The 18,082-nt window shown below is 35.9% G+C and overlaps 1 protein-coding gene across 1 annotated transcript in view; it reads right to left on the reverse strand.

Moving 5' to 3' along the window:
- Window positions 1-3,273: 3,273 nt before the first annotated feature.
- LOC135196329 (uncharacterized) overlaps window positions 3,274-18,082 on the reverse strand; it is a 40,852-nt gene continuing 26,043 nt past the window's right edge. The window contains exon 6 of the mRNA XM_064223078.1: window positions 3,274-4,060. Coding sequence (XP_064079148.1) covers window positions 3,869-4,060 — 192 coding nt within the window. The 3' untranslated portion in view covers window positions 3,274-3,868. The remainder of the gene's footprint in view (window positions 4,061-18,082) is intronic.

Raw genomic sequence — 18,082 nt, forward strand, 5'->3', positions numbered from 1 at the left:
CCTGTAACACTGCAAATTCACGATAGCATTCCAGGATGGCCAGCATACAATAGCCTATCATATCAGTTCTCAGGTTAATTACAGTCCACCGACAAAAAATAACAGTAAATTCTTCATATGCAACCAAAATATATACCATAGGAAATGTCAATTTCCAAGGTAATAGCTAGCTACCCCATAGAAAGATGCTTCCTAGTTCTACCAACAAAGAAAAGACAGTATATATCCAATCTCGGTGACAGTAGTCTAAATCGGCAATCGATTAGGACATGAGTTTTGTAGTATTCATGTTAAGGAGACTTAGGTAAGGTAACAGCATAAAAAACTCAAGGAACAAATGAAGAATGAGGGGTCTGTGCTACTGAAGGCCTAGTGTTTCAAAGTGAAAAGCCTATAGCCTAACTTAACCAGGCTTATCTTAACCTGACCTAACCTAAGATGCAGTGCCCTAACATGGGCAGGTAGACAGACTCCCCAACCAGGTAAGTCGCGATGTCTCGCTCTGCCTGACTCCGACATCAAATAGGTTAGTCGAAAGCAGAATAACAGCCTGCCTGGTAGCTAATTCTAAAGAATAACTCCGCACAGACTGCAAGGAACGTAACCGCGAATACGACATCCACTAGGGATTGGGGCATCCAATGTATTTTGCCATGTTTAGTACTGGCCCCTGGGGGTTAATTACAGTTGACTGCCCAAAAAATAACAGTAAATTCTTAATAAATTTTGGTGTAAATTGGTCAGATAAGTGACTTTTCGGGTATATTTTGGAATTCTGGACAACTTTTATTCTATGCCTTTTGTTATTTGGGGTAATGGTTTATAGTACTATAGGCTAGGCTATTACTTAAAATTCTTGTTCAGTAGGTAAAACTGCATAGAAAAACCGCAACTGCCATAGTCTAGGCCGCCGCGGATAAGTACCCTAGATCTACCCAAAGAAATCCCGACGCGGAGTTATTAGCTACCTACCTATACCTAGTATTTGGATTTACCGCCTGCCTTTTAACTCAAATAGGTACTATACCTACCTACCTAGCTAGTACATAAAACTAGTCTACCTACGTATACAATAATAAAGAATGTCGAAATTGATCAGGGAAATGAAACTTTCACTTACCTGTAGCAGGTCTAGCCAATGGGTTGAATATACCTAACTTGAGTTGCACAATAAACCTGAGCTAGGACTTGTCTTTGCTTTAGTAGCAAATAGATTTGATAAACTTGGCTACATCCCTAATGTGGTATTCATCAACCAAATCACTACGACCGCTGTGATATGGATGTGCCTCACCTAAGAGAAAGCTGCGATAGACAAATGTCTAAGCTAGGTCGAAGGCTTTCTTCTCCATCATCAGAGCTTCGTCATTACCAGTATTCAAGGCTAGCAGCCTCACCAGTCTACGTACCAAGTATAAACACTTAATAAATTGTAGCCTATATTTCAGATAATTTGGTTGCCCGATGTCTGATAATTTGCTTTCAGATTTTTACAGAAAAGCTCTCAAAGGTCTCCATTACACCTGTGGTAACTGGTTAACGCTACTTTTGTTTACAGTTGATGACGATGTAGATAGTGACAGTTTATTATGTAATGTAACTGTACTGACGGATTCCCCCTCTACAACGGCCCCCGATTCATAGCGGACTTTACTGCTCTAGGGGAAATGCAACCGATTCCTAAAATCCATCACACAGGAGAGAAGAAGATCTCTCATTTCATTTCTTCAGATCAATGTTGATTCCGTGAGTTATCATTGGCTAAAAATCCATAATTTCTTGAACAGCTGACGTCCTTTACTATCAAATAACTTATGAAGGAGTAATTGGCAGTTCTCACTGCTTCATAATCAGTTGTAATAACAGCCAAAAATACTAGATATTATTACTTGAGCCGATATTTCCAATGTTGAATGACAAAAACAATCCTCTTGACATTAAATTTACGAAATGACTTAGGTCATTTACGTATAGCTATGATCTTAGAATGTGGATCCATTCCAAACTCTGGTAAGTAAATCATTAATCCGGTGATTAGGTACATGCATGTAAACATGCTTGCTGCACCTTAAATCGCAAAACGAAGAAAATGTTTGAGAAACGTGTTGAGGGCAACATTGCAATTAATATATTGCAAGAAATAGCATATGAAAATATTAATTAAAACAATGTGACACCTCTTTCTTCAATCGTTCTTAAAGCTGCGTTTACCCCCAAAGGGCATTGGTGAGGCTGTGGTTTTGGGTCAGTATCTTTGTCACTACTTTTCATTAAATGGCCCTTGAACCTTACAGTCACGACAAATTGGCAATAAGTAAAATATTAGAAAAAATCTAATTACCAACATAAGACGAACGAGACTTACAATCAATGAAAATGATGTGGACCATGTAAAAAAAAGTCCAACTTATGAACGACATGACGTACGAGGGGGAGATAGATAACTGGAAATAGTTAATATTGAAATTGGTTTAATTTTTGGCCACATACCTTCATCTATGGTAATAACTTATTACTTAGAAAAGAAGTTCTAACTATAAACTCCCTTTTAAAAGAAAAAGGAAACCAGTAAATACCACAAAGGAATACAACAGGTTAAGGTCGAAGGAATGGGTAATTCACAGTCCTTCAGATATATTTGAAGGACCTTGAGGTGCATAAGGTGACTGAGACCCATAGACAACTTCATAAGAAAATATTAACAATAAACGACAAGATAAACGGGCTTTTATGGTAAAGGAACTGCTAAGTTAAAATTCAATGGAATATAGAATTAAGGGCAAGCACTGGGACCTATGAGGTTTTTCTGACCCTCAATCCTCAGCGTGCTTGTTTCATTTGTAATTTGATAATGCAAAAGCCCGTTAGCTTTTTTCTCAAACAACACAGTTTTTTTGCGAGCAAGTGCTCTTTCATTCTCTAAAATGGAAGATTTGAGCCTTTTCTCTTTTTATCACAGGGTTTGTGTTTGACCGTGAAATAGCATAATTATAGAATTTACGTGCGATGAGTTTTTTGTTCTCCAGGTTCATAAATTCATTATTTATTCATCCAATAAACCAAAAGTTGAGATTTGGTAATTGTTTTATGAATATTAACCTGAAATTTCACATGCCAGTGAACACAATATTTCCTTAATGTGGTATTTTTCCTTGAAGACGTTTATATTCATTTTTTTAATAATTCATGCAAGCTTGATGTTCTCTTTCACTCTCCAAATAACGAGTTTGGGTTTAAAGATCTCAGGGATCATGGATAAAAAAACCAGCAGGGTAAATCTTACTTCTTTAATATAATACATATTTAACAATATTAGCTTCAATGTAATTCAGCTTTGACCAACTGTTATTTTTCATCGCAAAGCCTGGAATGCCCTTTGTAGCTGAGATTAAATGACTTTTTCAAGTCACATTTATTTATATAAAAGAAAGCAGTAGCTATTATTCTGCAGAGGAACCGGTATCCAGAATTTCAGCGAACATGGAAAACCATTCATATCTAGGTTCAATCCCACGAATGACATTGAATTTTTTCTCCTAGTTCTGAAATCAGGGTGGATTTGATAAGAGGTTTTCAGTGATTGGAGGAAACTGAATAAAGGTAAGTTACCTTAAAACCAGCAGCTTATAAGAGATAGAGCTGAAACCTAGCTCATCAAAACCAATGGAATCTTTAGTAATGGCAACTTAATGAACGCAATTCTATTTATTCATCAGGGGTACCATAACAAACAGCTCCGTTTAATAGGTAGGAAAATTTCATTGTATCCCAATACAAAGATTTTCTCTGGAATTCCAGAGATCGTCCACTTGTTATTTTGTTTTGTTACTCGTGAGAAATATATCCTTCTTACACTGGATAAAGGCGATCATCTGGTGGTTGCTTTTGAAGCCATAGCAAACATCGCAGCGTCTGCGTATGTTGGTAGTCCCAAATCTAAATCTATGTAGTGTGAAAGTCCATTTGATCTATCCGGTAAGGGTCCGTGGCGGTTCCTGTCTTCTGCGATAATGTCTTCGTATGATGGAGGGTTGTCGCTGTCGGTTTTGGTGGCCTGTGACTGGAAAAGAAAAAAAAAAAAGTTAAAAATGCGTGTCTCTATGCAAGCCTTGCTTTTAATTTTTCAAAAATTTGTTTACGAGAAGGATACGATTTAATCAAGGAACACGATCATGCATAATATCAAAACAACACATATAACACAAGATGAGATTATGTTTCGTGAGAAACAGTTCCTTCATTTCTGACGTTACCGAAGAGCGCACATTAAAAGATACTCAATTATCAAAACTGTGAGGGCTTCTGTGTCAGTTGACAGTATCTCATTAACACTGAAGTTGATCAGTCTGACACTAGCTATTGATCTTAGCATGATCACTGAATTTTATGCAACACGGAATGTAAACATGACTAGATAAGAAATAATGGGTTCAACTTTTATCATTTTCTGAATAGATTTGGCAAATATTAACACAGGAATACATTACAAGATGTTAAAGGCAATAGGTTCTAAAGTCCTAAATAAATCGTAACTCGGTGAGAGAAGTGTTTGCATGTGAGCTACACGAAAATACATATAGTTAGCGGGTGCTCTCAACTGATGACCTACACCTGTCCTTCAACTTGGCTAAGGTGTGTTCAGTGACTGCTGTTCCTATTGTTATTATTATTATTATTATTTTTTTTTTTTTTTTTATTTTTTTTTTTTTTTTTTTTTTTTTTTTTTTTTTTGCTTTATCACAGTCCTCCAATTCGACTGGGTGGCATTTATAGTGTGGGGTTCCGGGATGCATCCTGCCTTCTTAGGAGTCCATCTCTCTTCTTACTATGTGCGCCGTTTCTAGGATCACACTCTTTTGCATGAGTACTGGAGCTACTTCAGCATCTAGTTTTTCCAGATTCTTTTTCAGGGATCTTGGGATCGTGCCTAGTGTTCCTATGATTATAGGTACAATTTCCACTGGCATATCCCATATCCTTCTTATTTCTATTTTCAGGTCTTGATACTTATCCATTTTTTCCCTTTCTTTCTCTTCAACTCTGGTGTTCCATGGTATTGCGACATCAATGAGTGATACTTTCTTCTTGATTTTGTCAATCAACGTCACGTCTGGTCTGCACCCTATCTGTTCTGATACCATAGTCTCAGAGGATCTTTGCCTGATCGTTTTCTATCACTCCTTCAGGTTGGTGCTCGTACCACTTATTATTGCAAGGTAGCTGATGTTTCTTGCACAGGCTCCATTGGAGGGATTTTGCTACTGAATCATGCCTCTTTTTGTACTGGTTCTGTGAAAGTGCCGGACATTCGCTTGCTATGTGGTTTATGGTCTCATTTTTCGTATTGCACTTCCTACATATGGGAGAGATGTTATTTCCATCTATCGTTCTTTGGATATACCTGGTTCTTAGGGCCTGATCTTGTGCCGCTGTTATCATTCCTTCAGTTTCCTTCTTGAGCTCTCCCCTCTGTAACCATAGCCATGTGTCATCGCTGGCCAGTTCTTTAGTCTGTCTCATGTATTGTCCGTGCATTGGTTTGTTGTGCCAGTCCTCTGTTCTGTTTGTCATTCTCCTGTCTCTGTATATTTCTGGGTCTTCGTCTACTTTTATCAGTCATTCTTCCCATGCACTCTTGAGCCACTCGTCTTCACTGGTTTTCAGATATTGCCCCAGTGCTCTGTTCTCGATGTTGACGCAGTCCTCTATGCTTAGTAGTCCTCTCCCTCCTTCCTTTCGTGTATGTATAGTCGGTCCGTATTTGCTCTTGGGTGTCGTGCTTTGTGTATTGTCATATGTTTCCTGGTTTTCTGGTCTATGTTGCGGAGTTCTGCCTTCGTCCATTCCACTATTCCTGCGCTGTATCTGATTACTGGCACTGCCCATGTGTTTATGGCTTTTATCATATTTCCGGCATTGAGTTTTGACTTGAGTATCGCCTTGAGTCTCTGCATATATTCTTTCCTGATCGTGTCCTTCATCTCTTGGTGTTTTATATCCCCTCCTTCCATTATTCCCAGGTATTTGTATCCAGTCTCATCTATGTGTTTGATGTTGCTCCCATCTGGTAGCTTTATCCCTTCAGTCCTTGTTACTTTGCCCTTTTGTATGTTGACTAAGGCGCATTTTTCTATTTCAAACTCCATCCTGATGTCCCCAGATACAATCCTTATAGTCTGGATTAGGGTATCTATTATTATTATTATTATTATTATTATTATTATTTTATTATTATTATTATTATTATTATTATTATAATATAACAACAGTAAAAACCGGTCAGAAATTGAAGGCCTATTATGCCTTCAATAAAAGGGACACACAAATAAATTAATCAATAAATAGATAAATGTTGGTGAAGTCATGTAATAATAGGTCTTAAACCCTTCAAGAACGACATAAGTCAGAGTGGCGCATTTTGAAGAAAAAAAAACTTGTAACTATTCTTATCATGGTCGACAATATTGAATATAGACCTACTTGAATTATTATTTCGACAAGTTGTCGAGTCTGCGCTGTCGAACAAGTCTCGGTAGCATCGGAGGACCTGGGCACTGGGCTGACGTGTTTTGGCAAAAGCCGGAGGTTTTCCATGTTGGAAGACACTACAAGAAATATGAAAATCACCAGTACAACACTCACTCCTGTCATAATAATCAGTCTTATCCAAATCATATAGCTGGATATTCCTAAATCGACACCTTCTATCATCACGAAAATGATTAACATTCCTAACAAAGAGAGCAAAACTGCCCCGAAGTCCGTCAGTTTCGTCTTGCACATCTCGATCTCTCTCTCACTCCCTCGGTATTCAATGGTATGTCCTGGTCAGGCCTTTACGCATGATCCACGGTTGCAGTGTTAGTCTAGGAAATTACCAACAGCAAAATAAATCCCTTCAGGAATTATAGTACATCTCACTACGGCGTTAGGCGAGCAGCCGGCAAAGGTTTTACTAACTTTGGCAATCTTAGTCAAGACGGAGAGACGGCTTTTGCTGAAGGCGGGACTACAAGAGAGCGAAAGTGGTCGACGCTGTTGCCAGTGGTATGGTATCGTTATCATGCATATACGATAAAACTTAGTACATTACAACTTACGACACCAGCTGCAAGTATCGTGAGATTTTGTAAGATAATTCAATACTTTACTAAAGCAGAAGCACTTTAGATCTTGCCTACAGTCATTTGCGTTAAAACCAAATTTATTCCAAACACATGTTGCCCAAAGTACATCAGTTGCAAGACCTGACTTACAGAGAACGACTAAAATGGGATGCGGAGTCTTCTGAGATTATAAGCAGACGCTGTTGGGCTGCTCATCTTACTGAATAATCAAACTGGGATTTTTCTGATGATTTGTCGTCCTGTTCATCTCTAAACATTGAGGGTGGCGGTGTTGGAAAGATGGTTAAGTTAACTGGAGGAGTTTTCATGAAAAATAATAAGGAAACTAGAAAAGCTTGATTAGATCTGACAATTTTCCCTCGGATTTTCCAAAGTAATATTTAAGTGGAATATAAAAACGTGCGTGTGAGATATTCATAACTTAAGCGCACACTTTCACATGTTTATCTACTCGTTAAGTCTTGGTTGCATACTTTTTCTATAATGTAGCAGCCGTAGATCGTGCTTATTGGTTGGTTGCCTAAATGGTAGATAAAAAAAAAACAATATCCTTTTCAGTAATTTTCGTCCTTTATATTTCGTCTAAAGATAAATAAAAAAAGACAATGGATTATACACACACACACACACACACACACACACACACACACACACATATATATATATATATATATATATATATATATATATATATATATATATATATACACACATACATACACACACATATATATATATATACGTATATATATATATATATATATATATATATATATATATATATATATAGAATAAATAACTATTTACAGAAGTTGCCCATCCACTTGACATAAGATTTTTCTTCAGTTCAACGGAAGCCGGCCGAAGCGACTCTCAAGGAAAAAAATAGCAGCAAGGATATGTGATCTGCCTTTGAATCTGTAGCTTGGAGGAGCAAGACAAGAGAGGAATCGTCCTAAATATGAGAGCAATATTCACCGTCCCCAGAACACTGATAAAAACTCGTTTAAAGACTTAAAAAAAAAAAACTTGCTTTAGGCAGAATTGCCACTGGACTGGCCTGTTTATAATTCGACCTTGCTTTAAGATAAGCTGATACAACAGGACCAACCTTACTTAAGAGAAGATACTGTGACAAGAATTCCTTATGCTTAAGGCCTGTGGTTTTTCTTGTGAGGTTCTAATCGCAAACAAGGTCATACACACACACACACGCATATAAATATATATATAAAAATATATATAGCATATATATATATAATATAATATATATATATATACATATATTATTAAAATATATATATATATATATATAGATAAAATACATATATATACATATAAGATATATATATATATATATATATATATATATATATATATATATATACTTTGTTGGGAATTAGAAGCTTATGAAGAACGAGCACACTTCAAGAATAAGGGAATGATGTCAGGCCGTTACATAAGCTTATTTTACGTGCAACGAAGTCATGCTACCAATGGCCAGTCCACGGGCAAGTCTACCTAAGCCAAGTAAGTATATTTCTAACCAAAAGTTTTTTTAAATGAGTTTTTACCAACTTTCCTGTTGACATGTAAACATTACTCTCTCATTTAGGACGAATCCTGTCTTGTTTCTCCCTTCCAAGGGACTGAATCGAAGACAAATAAATTATACTTTTTTGCAATTATTTTATTAAGTGTTGCTTCTGCCATCTTCCGGATGGCTGAAAGTAGGCCAATCGGATCTTTCCTGGATAGTGGCCCAGAGGGTTTTCGGGGTCGTTATCTGGGACTAATATTTTTGAGGGGTAATTTCCATGATGTTTATAGTCTTTTGTTTATGATTTTACCACAATCAAGATGGCGGTGGGTGTATACGTCAACGGGTTAAGCCAAGGTCTCGATTAAACCCCCTGCGTGCTACTATTTAGGAAAGATCTGTCAATTCGTTTAAAAAGTGTTGGTAACTTCCGTACCTACCTACGCTTTATCCAGGATCTTCGCAAGAAATATAATTGTCAACAGGAAGTATGCACCAAATGGGTTCGCTTTACAAATAGGTGACTTAAAGTATTTGAAGTCTATCGGTAATTATGAGCATCAACAGTTCCACAAAACATATGCGGCAGATACTTTGCTTTGTAAATTCCGTCTACTGTTGACTTCTCAAACAGATCTTTCAGAATTCTCGATCTCTTCTCACACATATTTTTTTCTTCTTCTTTATAAGTGTATTTTCATCAGTACCCTAAGAGACATGGTTGTGCATCATTGACGACTTATGAGTTCAGATTCATGGTGTAAGGATCCATTAATGGTGAAATCTGGCAACAATTGACTTTAGGAAGGGTTTTCACAAACCGGCCTTGAAAGTACGCAACACAGAAAACTAATTACTGGAATGGTGGGTGGGGGATGCCTTCCCCTTCCCTCTAACACGAAAACTTTACTCAAAATAAAAATTTTTTATCAATATATATATATATATATATATATATATATATATATATATATATATATATATATATATATAAAATTGTAAGATTTTCGCTCCTGGTGAGCTTAAGTTTAATAATGAAGAGGACAAAAGAAAAATAAAAACTACAAGGTGGCTTTAAGCCAAAAGTAAATTAAAACACTGAATAAGTTAGTAAAATAACACATCCAAAAGCAAAACGAAAAATAAAAATTGAATATATATATATATATATATATATATATATATATATATATATATATATATATATATATATATATATATATATATATATATATATATATATATAAAATTGAAGAACTGTAATGCTAAAAGCATTAAAGAAGGCAAAGATATCGGGAAGTGTGGGCTGAGTAAGAAAGGTACAGTAACACATCAACCCCGTTACCAGTCTTACTATTCAAGAATATAAAACGAACTTACTTGAAACGATGCGTCGGTAGTTTGAGTTTGAGGATCCCGCGCAAACGAAGTAGCGTTTACAGCATCAGGAGGAATTCTGATCGCAGTGTCGGTTAGCTCTTGGGAAGACCGAAGCACCTGGTTATTCCTTGAACATGCCAAGGAGACACGATATACGAAAAGTAGCAATGAATTGCTCAATCCTACGGCAAAGATTAGCTGCATCCAGTGACATTCCAGATAAAGGGCCAGGGAAATCAGTGCCATCCAAACCACACAACAGAAAACTTCCAAGAAGATTTTCTGTATAAGCTTCCTCATCTCAATCTTTCTCTCTTCCATTTCGACGGTCATGGAAGATTTGCACTCGATACAGCAGAGCTGACCAAGACTTCAGCACAGAAGCAACAACTCGCCGTATGTTATTCATTCTTTTACAAAGATGCGTAGGAAGTAGGAATGAATTGGCGGGAAGGCGGAGTCTTGGAAAATCGTAAGTGGTTGCGTGACCATTTTACCAATTACTGTTCTCAGAATTTATAGACCGTTGATCTACGTAAAGAAAGGCAGTTACAAAATTAGTGGCTACCTGTGGCGGGATTATGACGTCACGAGATACTCACCGACCTTGCTTGTTTATCACAGGTCAGGCCAATGTACTATAGAAAATACAAGGTTTTCTCACGCGCAGGATTATGGGTAGGCTTTGGGTGGGAGGAGATGGGGAAAAGAAACGTACGGTCTATTTGCTTCCTCCTGTGCGCAAGCTCTAAGCAAATGGGGAACTTATGTCGTGTTTCCTCGTTGTCTCTTTTTGATATTAGAGATTATGATTCATTCTTTTAGGGAAATAAAAAAACACGTTGAACGTATTCATTTCCATACGTACATTCATCCAAATAGTTAAAAATAGAATTTAAAAACGAAAAACTTGACATTTTCCACTATTGTATACAACACACACTCTTAAATACATATCTACATAAGGTTAACGATTATGTTACCAATTTTTTCATGTTGTTTGCCACTATTTTTAAGAAGCTCTTGTCCCTATTTAATCTGCGAATCCTGAAAAATATACGGCAGCGAACAAAAACTTTAATTACATCTGAAGGTTATGGAATGCAATTGCTATCACATTATCCCTCAACTCGTTTATCGCACTTTAAGATATTTTTTCCCGGGATAACAAATAAACATCTTTTCCATCGATTTTAGATGCTCCAAAAATTCGGGTCGACGTTTCATTAGCTTTTCATTTGCTCTACTTATAGTGCCAATCCATGAGCCATCTCCTTCAGTTGCTTCAATTTCTAGAAACTCATATGCGGGAAATTTACGGTCTATAAAACCACCCACGTATTGCTAGCCGCTTTCTTCAGTGGCATCTTGTTTCTTCTTCGACAGCGTTGTTTTTTATTGGCACTCTACGATTACTCCATTGACAAACAAAACAATAACTGGGATTCTGTTGGGGAGGAAAATGACAGCACATCTACCAAAGGCCTAATGTCCGGTGATTTGATAGAAACTATTGAAGAAGAAGGTTTAGAATACTTTGTAGGCTTTGTTGTCTATCAATTTCCAATGGGAGAAAACATATGGATAAGATCAATAAGCAGAAGAGAGGGAAAGTTAGAAACCGTCGAAGGCATTTTCGGAACAATTAAAAACTATGGAAAACGTTTTTGAATGTCATCATGGAGGAAAAGGACTAAAACCCGGTTGAGCTCTCTACTACGTACTTACATTGGGCACTGGATCCCTTTGCCGAACGAGCCTACAACTTATTTTGTTCGTTGGCGTACGCTTTTCAGGCTACGTATTTTTAACAGAGAAATTACCTCCGCTAGAAAAATGGCAAACATGCTGCAAAAACTGTAAATTTGAATGTAAATTCAAACCTTGTGGGGATGAATGACATGCAAATATAGTTCATTAAGTATGCACTGAGTGTAGTTGAAATATTTTGTGTGTAGGTAAGAAATGAAATCTGCAGTCACATATTTGCTTGTAAATATATATGAATATATATAAATGCCTATATTGTGGTTTACTTGTACATGTATTAGTGGGGAATTGTAATCTGCCTCATTCGGGTATTTATATAACACAAATGTATATATATATATATATATAATATATATATATATCTATGGTATTCATATTGTACGAGTTTTCTTATTAATCAATAAAATACATTTATAAATTAAATTCGTCTTTTCCTTGACAGCTTCCTATGACCCACATTAAATTTCACAGAAAGTTTTATTCTCTCAGTCACAAAACTCGCTAAGATGACGACCATCTTATCAATGTTTTGAAGACAGTAGAGTTTGAAACAATTTCAACATCATTTCTTAGGGCACTTCGTAACAAAAAAGTAGATTATCCCTGCTCTTAATGAGTGTGAATGAGTTCTTGAGAGACATTATTATTATTATTTTTTTATTTATTATTAATATTATTATTATATATTATTATTAATTATTATTATATTATTATTATATTATATTATTATTATTATTATTACTATTATTATGATTATTATGTATTATTATTATTATTATATTATTATTCTTATATTAGATTATTTATTATTATTTATTAGTATTATTATTATTATTATTATTATTATTTTATTATTATTACTACTAACTAGTATTATTATTAGTATTATTCATTATTATTATTATTATTATGTATTATTATTATTATATTATTACTTATTATTAATTTAGGTAAAAAAAACATACTCCACAATCGAGTTATCTTATCTAAAGCAGTAGATACAATGGATCTTTCGTAGATAATGACCCCAAGGGATTCTAACCTTTGTGGCAGCAATATATATATATATATATATATATATATATATATATATATATATATATATATATATATATATTATCCAGATTGCGTTCGCATTTTTGTCTAAAAAATCGGAAGTTTGTCTCAGGAAAGGCTACCCACTGAACAGGGTCGGTTCTGACGTCGCAAAATCACACACACCCCCCTCCCTCCACCAGCCTGGCTCACCCCCTATCTACCTGCGCGAGTTGACCTCCCATTTCCTACGACGAGTTCAGAGTACTTTACCTGACCGTGGTCAGATCCAAGGCCAACAGAATTTTAACTTGGTCGGATCTTTCCTAGATTGTGACCCCGAGGGTTTTCGGAGGTCGTTATCTAGGACCAATATATTTTCAGGGTCATTATATGTATGATATTTACAGTCTTTTGTTTATGCGTTTACGGTAATTCACAGCGGGCTCATACTAAGCACCCCGCAAAGGTGGATACATACCGGGTTACAACCTTGAGGGGTCACTATCTAGGGAAGATCAAATATCTACTGCTTTAGATAATATACATTGATATATAAGTGTTTTTTTTTTTAACCAAATAATAATAACAATGATAATAATAATAATCACCGCCACGAGAGAGAGAGAGAGAGAGAGAGAGAGAGAGAGAGAGCCGGAAGCCGATGAAATGTCACTCTACCACCCGAGTGGAGATCTCAACGCCTCAGGGACAGATTTCGTCACCAACCTTCAACCAATAATAATAATAATAATAATAGCAATTAAAAAAGAAACCCACAAAATCACTGTGTATAACGTGTTTATTTATGAGTATTTTGGTACACTATTTTACTCAACATTCGAGGACTTTCAGGCCCTATCTGTGGCCCATTTTCAAGAGATGTGTATAGGTTGTCAGCCTGGGTCAAGGCCCAGCAGTCTTCTTGACCCAGGCTGACAACCTACACATCTCTTGTTAAATGGGCCACAGATAGGGCCTGAAAGTACTCGAGTGTGGAGTAAAATAAAGCGTAAATACTCATTAATAAACACGTTATACACAGTGATTTTGTGGGTTTCTTTTTCAATCTTCAGAAGGAAACTGAAAGAAGTTTTTGTTTGGTTAATAATAATAATAATATGAACATGATGATGCCTCTCAAGAGCTCATAACCACACTGATTAAGAACAGGGATAATCTGCTTTATTTTCACGAAGCGCAGTAAGAAATTACGTTTAAATTGTTTTAAACTCTATCGTCTTAAAAACATTTACAAGATGGCCGACATCTCAACATCATTAAGCTAAGGTCAAAGCTTATCCAAGGGCGAAAATTTACGAGATTTTCTCACTCATATTCGAACTCGCAAGTTGCAAACCGTTCAAATACTATATATATATATACATATATATATATATATATATATATATATTATAATTATTATATATATATATATATATATTTAAAAAATTGGGAGCTGCAGCTTTCGGAATCATACTTGTAGGCTTCCAGGGAAAGGCATTCGATATAATTGAAGGTTTATTGCTGATGCCGACGTTTCACAATTACATTGTTGCATTTTCAAGGCTGAAATACAGCGAGTTGATTCTTAATAATTAATCATAAAAACACTTATAATAAAATATAAAATATAACTAAAATCACTTATTTAAAATGTTAACTCATTTAAAAATATACATATATAAAAGCAAAAAGACACACAACACCATTGGCACGAAAATGACCTACCCAGACGGGAGTTGAAAGGAAACTGTTGAAACAAAGTTACAATAATAATAAACAAGGCACACACGTACAGTAAGGCAACGACAAGACAAATAGGGCCGTTAAGCAATGAACAATTGTGTAGATGAGGTTTGGGTGTTTAATGATGGGACAGTTAATTTTATCATTATGGACTCTAGGGTTGTTAGGTCATTGTTTTTCTGCGTTTGTCCTATTATCTGAAAATCTTTGTTATCTATGTATGTTTTGCATAATTTGGAATGATTCCTTATATTGGATTGCTCTGGGTTGGACAGTCTGCTTCCAGTTCTAAAACTAATTCCTCTATGGGCGTCTATGGGCGTCTATGCGTACCCTTAGCAGTCGTTTGGTACATCCAACGTAAGTCCCCTGGTTACACCTGGGGCAAGTATACTTATAAACAACGCTGGACGTAAACAACGGACTAACTTTGTCCTTGAGCTTGAAAAAAGGACCCGATGGTGCAAGGATTTTTGGGAATCAATTTTAGATTTAAGGCAGGCAATTCTCTCTGAATTAAATTTAGACACTTTTTCCTAAAAAAATCATCATATAAGTAAGGGAACGTTGCAAACATTTTCATTTTCGGCACAGTATGGATAACAGTGGGCATTTCCATTTTCTTGTCTAAGAACTTGTTTAAGGCTCTGAAGAACACCCTTTGAGGAAAACAGTTATTACTAAAGTAGTTCGCCAAAGTTACGACCTCTTCGTGGAAGGCCATCCAACTGGACGCGTGTGTAAAGGCCCTGTGGAGGAGAGTAGAAATGGAGTTTAATTTAAAATTAGAATGACAGAAGCTGTAGAAATTCGTGCCCAAAACCTGTAAAAGTATCTTTTCTATAAATCCCTGTATAAAACCCTTGTTCTTTTCTAGAGACAATAACATCCAGGAACGGTAATTTATTGTTAGATTCCTTCTCCAGGGTGAATTTGATGTTCGGGTGTTGGGTGTTAACATAGTCTAAAAAGGAGTCGGCATTAAAATCACGCTTGAAAAGAGCAAACGTGTCATCGACGTAACGTTTATAAAACAAGGGGTGGAAAGAAAGAGGGCAACTATCCAGCGCCTGTTCCTTCCAGAGAACTCATAAAGATATTGGCGAACACCGGACCTAAAGGGGAACCCATTGCCATCCCCTCCACCTGTCTATATACAATGTTATTAAAAATAAAGGCCGTGTCCAGCACGGCCAATTCTAAAAATTGCTTAAATAACGTCCTGTTAAAATTATGAAATAAAACACCCTCACTAGCAAACAGCTTATTTAAAATGATCTCGATGGTCTCTCCCACTGGGACGTTTGTGAATAGAGATTCCACGTCCAGGCTAACCATGATTAAGTCAGAATCCTCTTTAATAATCTCATCTTTGAAACTAGCAGAGTTTTTTATTGAGTAAGAGTTTTCGCTTAAGGGTTCTAATATTGGAACAAGGTATTTGGCTATTCTATAATTTGCTGTATTCATAGAAGAAAGAATGGGCCGCATTGGAGTCCCTGCCTTGTGCACTTTGGGCATTCTTTCTTCTATGAATACAGCAAATTATAGAATAGCCAAATACCTTGTTCCAATATTAGAACCCTTAAGCAGAAACTCTTACTCAATAAAAAACTCTGCTAGTTTCAAAGATGAGATTATTAAAGAGGATTCTGACTTTAATCATGGTTAGCCTGGACGTGGAATCTCTATTCACAAACGTCCCAGTGGGAGAGGACCATCGAGATCATTTTAAATAAGCTGTTTGCTAGTGAGGGTGTTTTATTTCATAATTTTAACAGGACGTTATTTAAGCAATTTTTAGAATTGGCCGTGCTGGACACGGCCTTTATTTTTAATAACATTGTATATAGACAGGTGGAGGGGATGGCAATGGGTTCCCCTTTAGGTCCGGTGTTCGCCAATATCTTTATGAGTTCTCTGGAAGAACAGGCGCTGGATAGTTGCCCTCTTTCTTTCCACCCCTGTTTTATAAACGTTACGTCGATGACACGTTTGCTCTTTTCAAGCGTGATTTTAATGCCGACTCCTTTTTAGACTATGTTAACACCCAACACCCGAACATCAAATTCACCCTGAAGGAATCTAACAATAAATTACCGTTCCTGGATGTTATTGTCTCTAGAAAGAACAAGGGTTTTATACAGGGATTTATAGAAAAGATACTTTTACAGGTTTGGGCACGAATTTCTACAGCTTCTGTCATTCTAATTTTAAATTAAACTCCATTTCTACTCTCCTCCACAGGGCCTTTACACACGCGTCCAGTTGGATGGCCTTCCACGAAGAGGTCGTAACTTTGGCGAACTACTTTAGTAATAACTGTTTTCCTCAAAGGGTGTTCTTCAGAGCCTTAAACAAGTTCTTAGACAAGAAAATGGAAGAAATGCCCACTGTTATCCATACTGTGCCGAAAATGAAAATGTTTGCAACGTTCCCTTACTTATATGATGATTTTTTTAGGAAAAAGTGTCTAAATTTAATTCAGAGAGAATTGCCTGCCTTAAATCTAAAATTGATTCAAAAATCCTTGCACCATCGGGTCCTTTTTCAAGCTCAAGGACAAAGTTAGTCCGTTGTTTACGTCCAGCGTTGTTTATAAGTATACTTGCCCCAGGTGTAACCAGGGGACTTACGTTGGATGTACCAAACGACTGCTAAGGGTACGCATAGACGCCCATAGAGGAATTAGTTTTAGAACTGGAAGCAGACTGTCCAACCCAGAGCAATCCAATATAAGGAATCATTCCAAATTATGCAAAACATACATAGATAACAAAGATTTTCAGATAATAGGACAAACGCAGAAAAACAATGACCTAACAACCCTAGAGTCCATAATGATAAAATTAACTGTCCCATCATTAAACACCCAAACCTCATCTACACAATTGTTCATTGCTTAACGGCCCTATTTGTCTTGTCGTTGCCTTACTGTACGTGTGTGCCTTGTTTATTATTATTGTAACTTGTTTCAACAGTTTCCTTTCAACTCCCGTCTGGGTAGGTCATTTTCGTGCCAATGGTGTTGTGTTTTTTTTTGTCTTTTTTGCTTTTATATATGTATATTTTTAAATGAGTTAACATTTTAAATAAGTGATTTTAGTTATATTTTATATTTTATTATAAGTGTTTTTATGATTAATTATTAAGAATCAACTCGCTGTATTTCAGCCTTGAAAATGCAACAATGTAGTTGTGAAACGTCGGCATCAGCAATAAACCTTCAATTATATCGAATGCCTTTCCCTGGAAGCCTACAAGTATATATATATATATATATATATATATATATATATATATAATATATATATATATATGTGTGTGTGTGTGTGTGTGTGTGTGTGTGTGTGTGCGTGTGTGTGTATATATATATATATATACATATATATATTTATATATATATATATATATATATATATATAGATAGATATATATTATAATATTATATATATATAATAATAAATAAATAAAATATACA

Source organism: Macrobrachium nipponense, chromosome 17, assembly GCF_015104395.2.
Source record: "Macrobrachium nipponense isolate FS-2020 chromosome 17, ASM1510439v2, whole genome shotgun sequence".
Lineage (NCBI taxonomy): Eukaryota > Metazoa > Arthropoda > Malacostraca > Decapoda > Palaemonidae > Macrobrachium > Macrobrachium nipponense.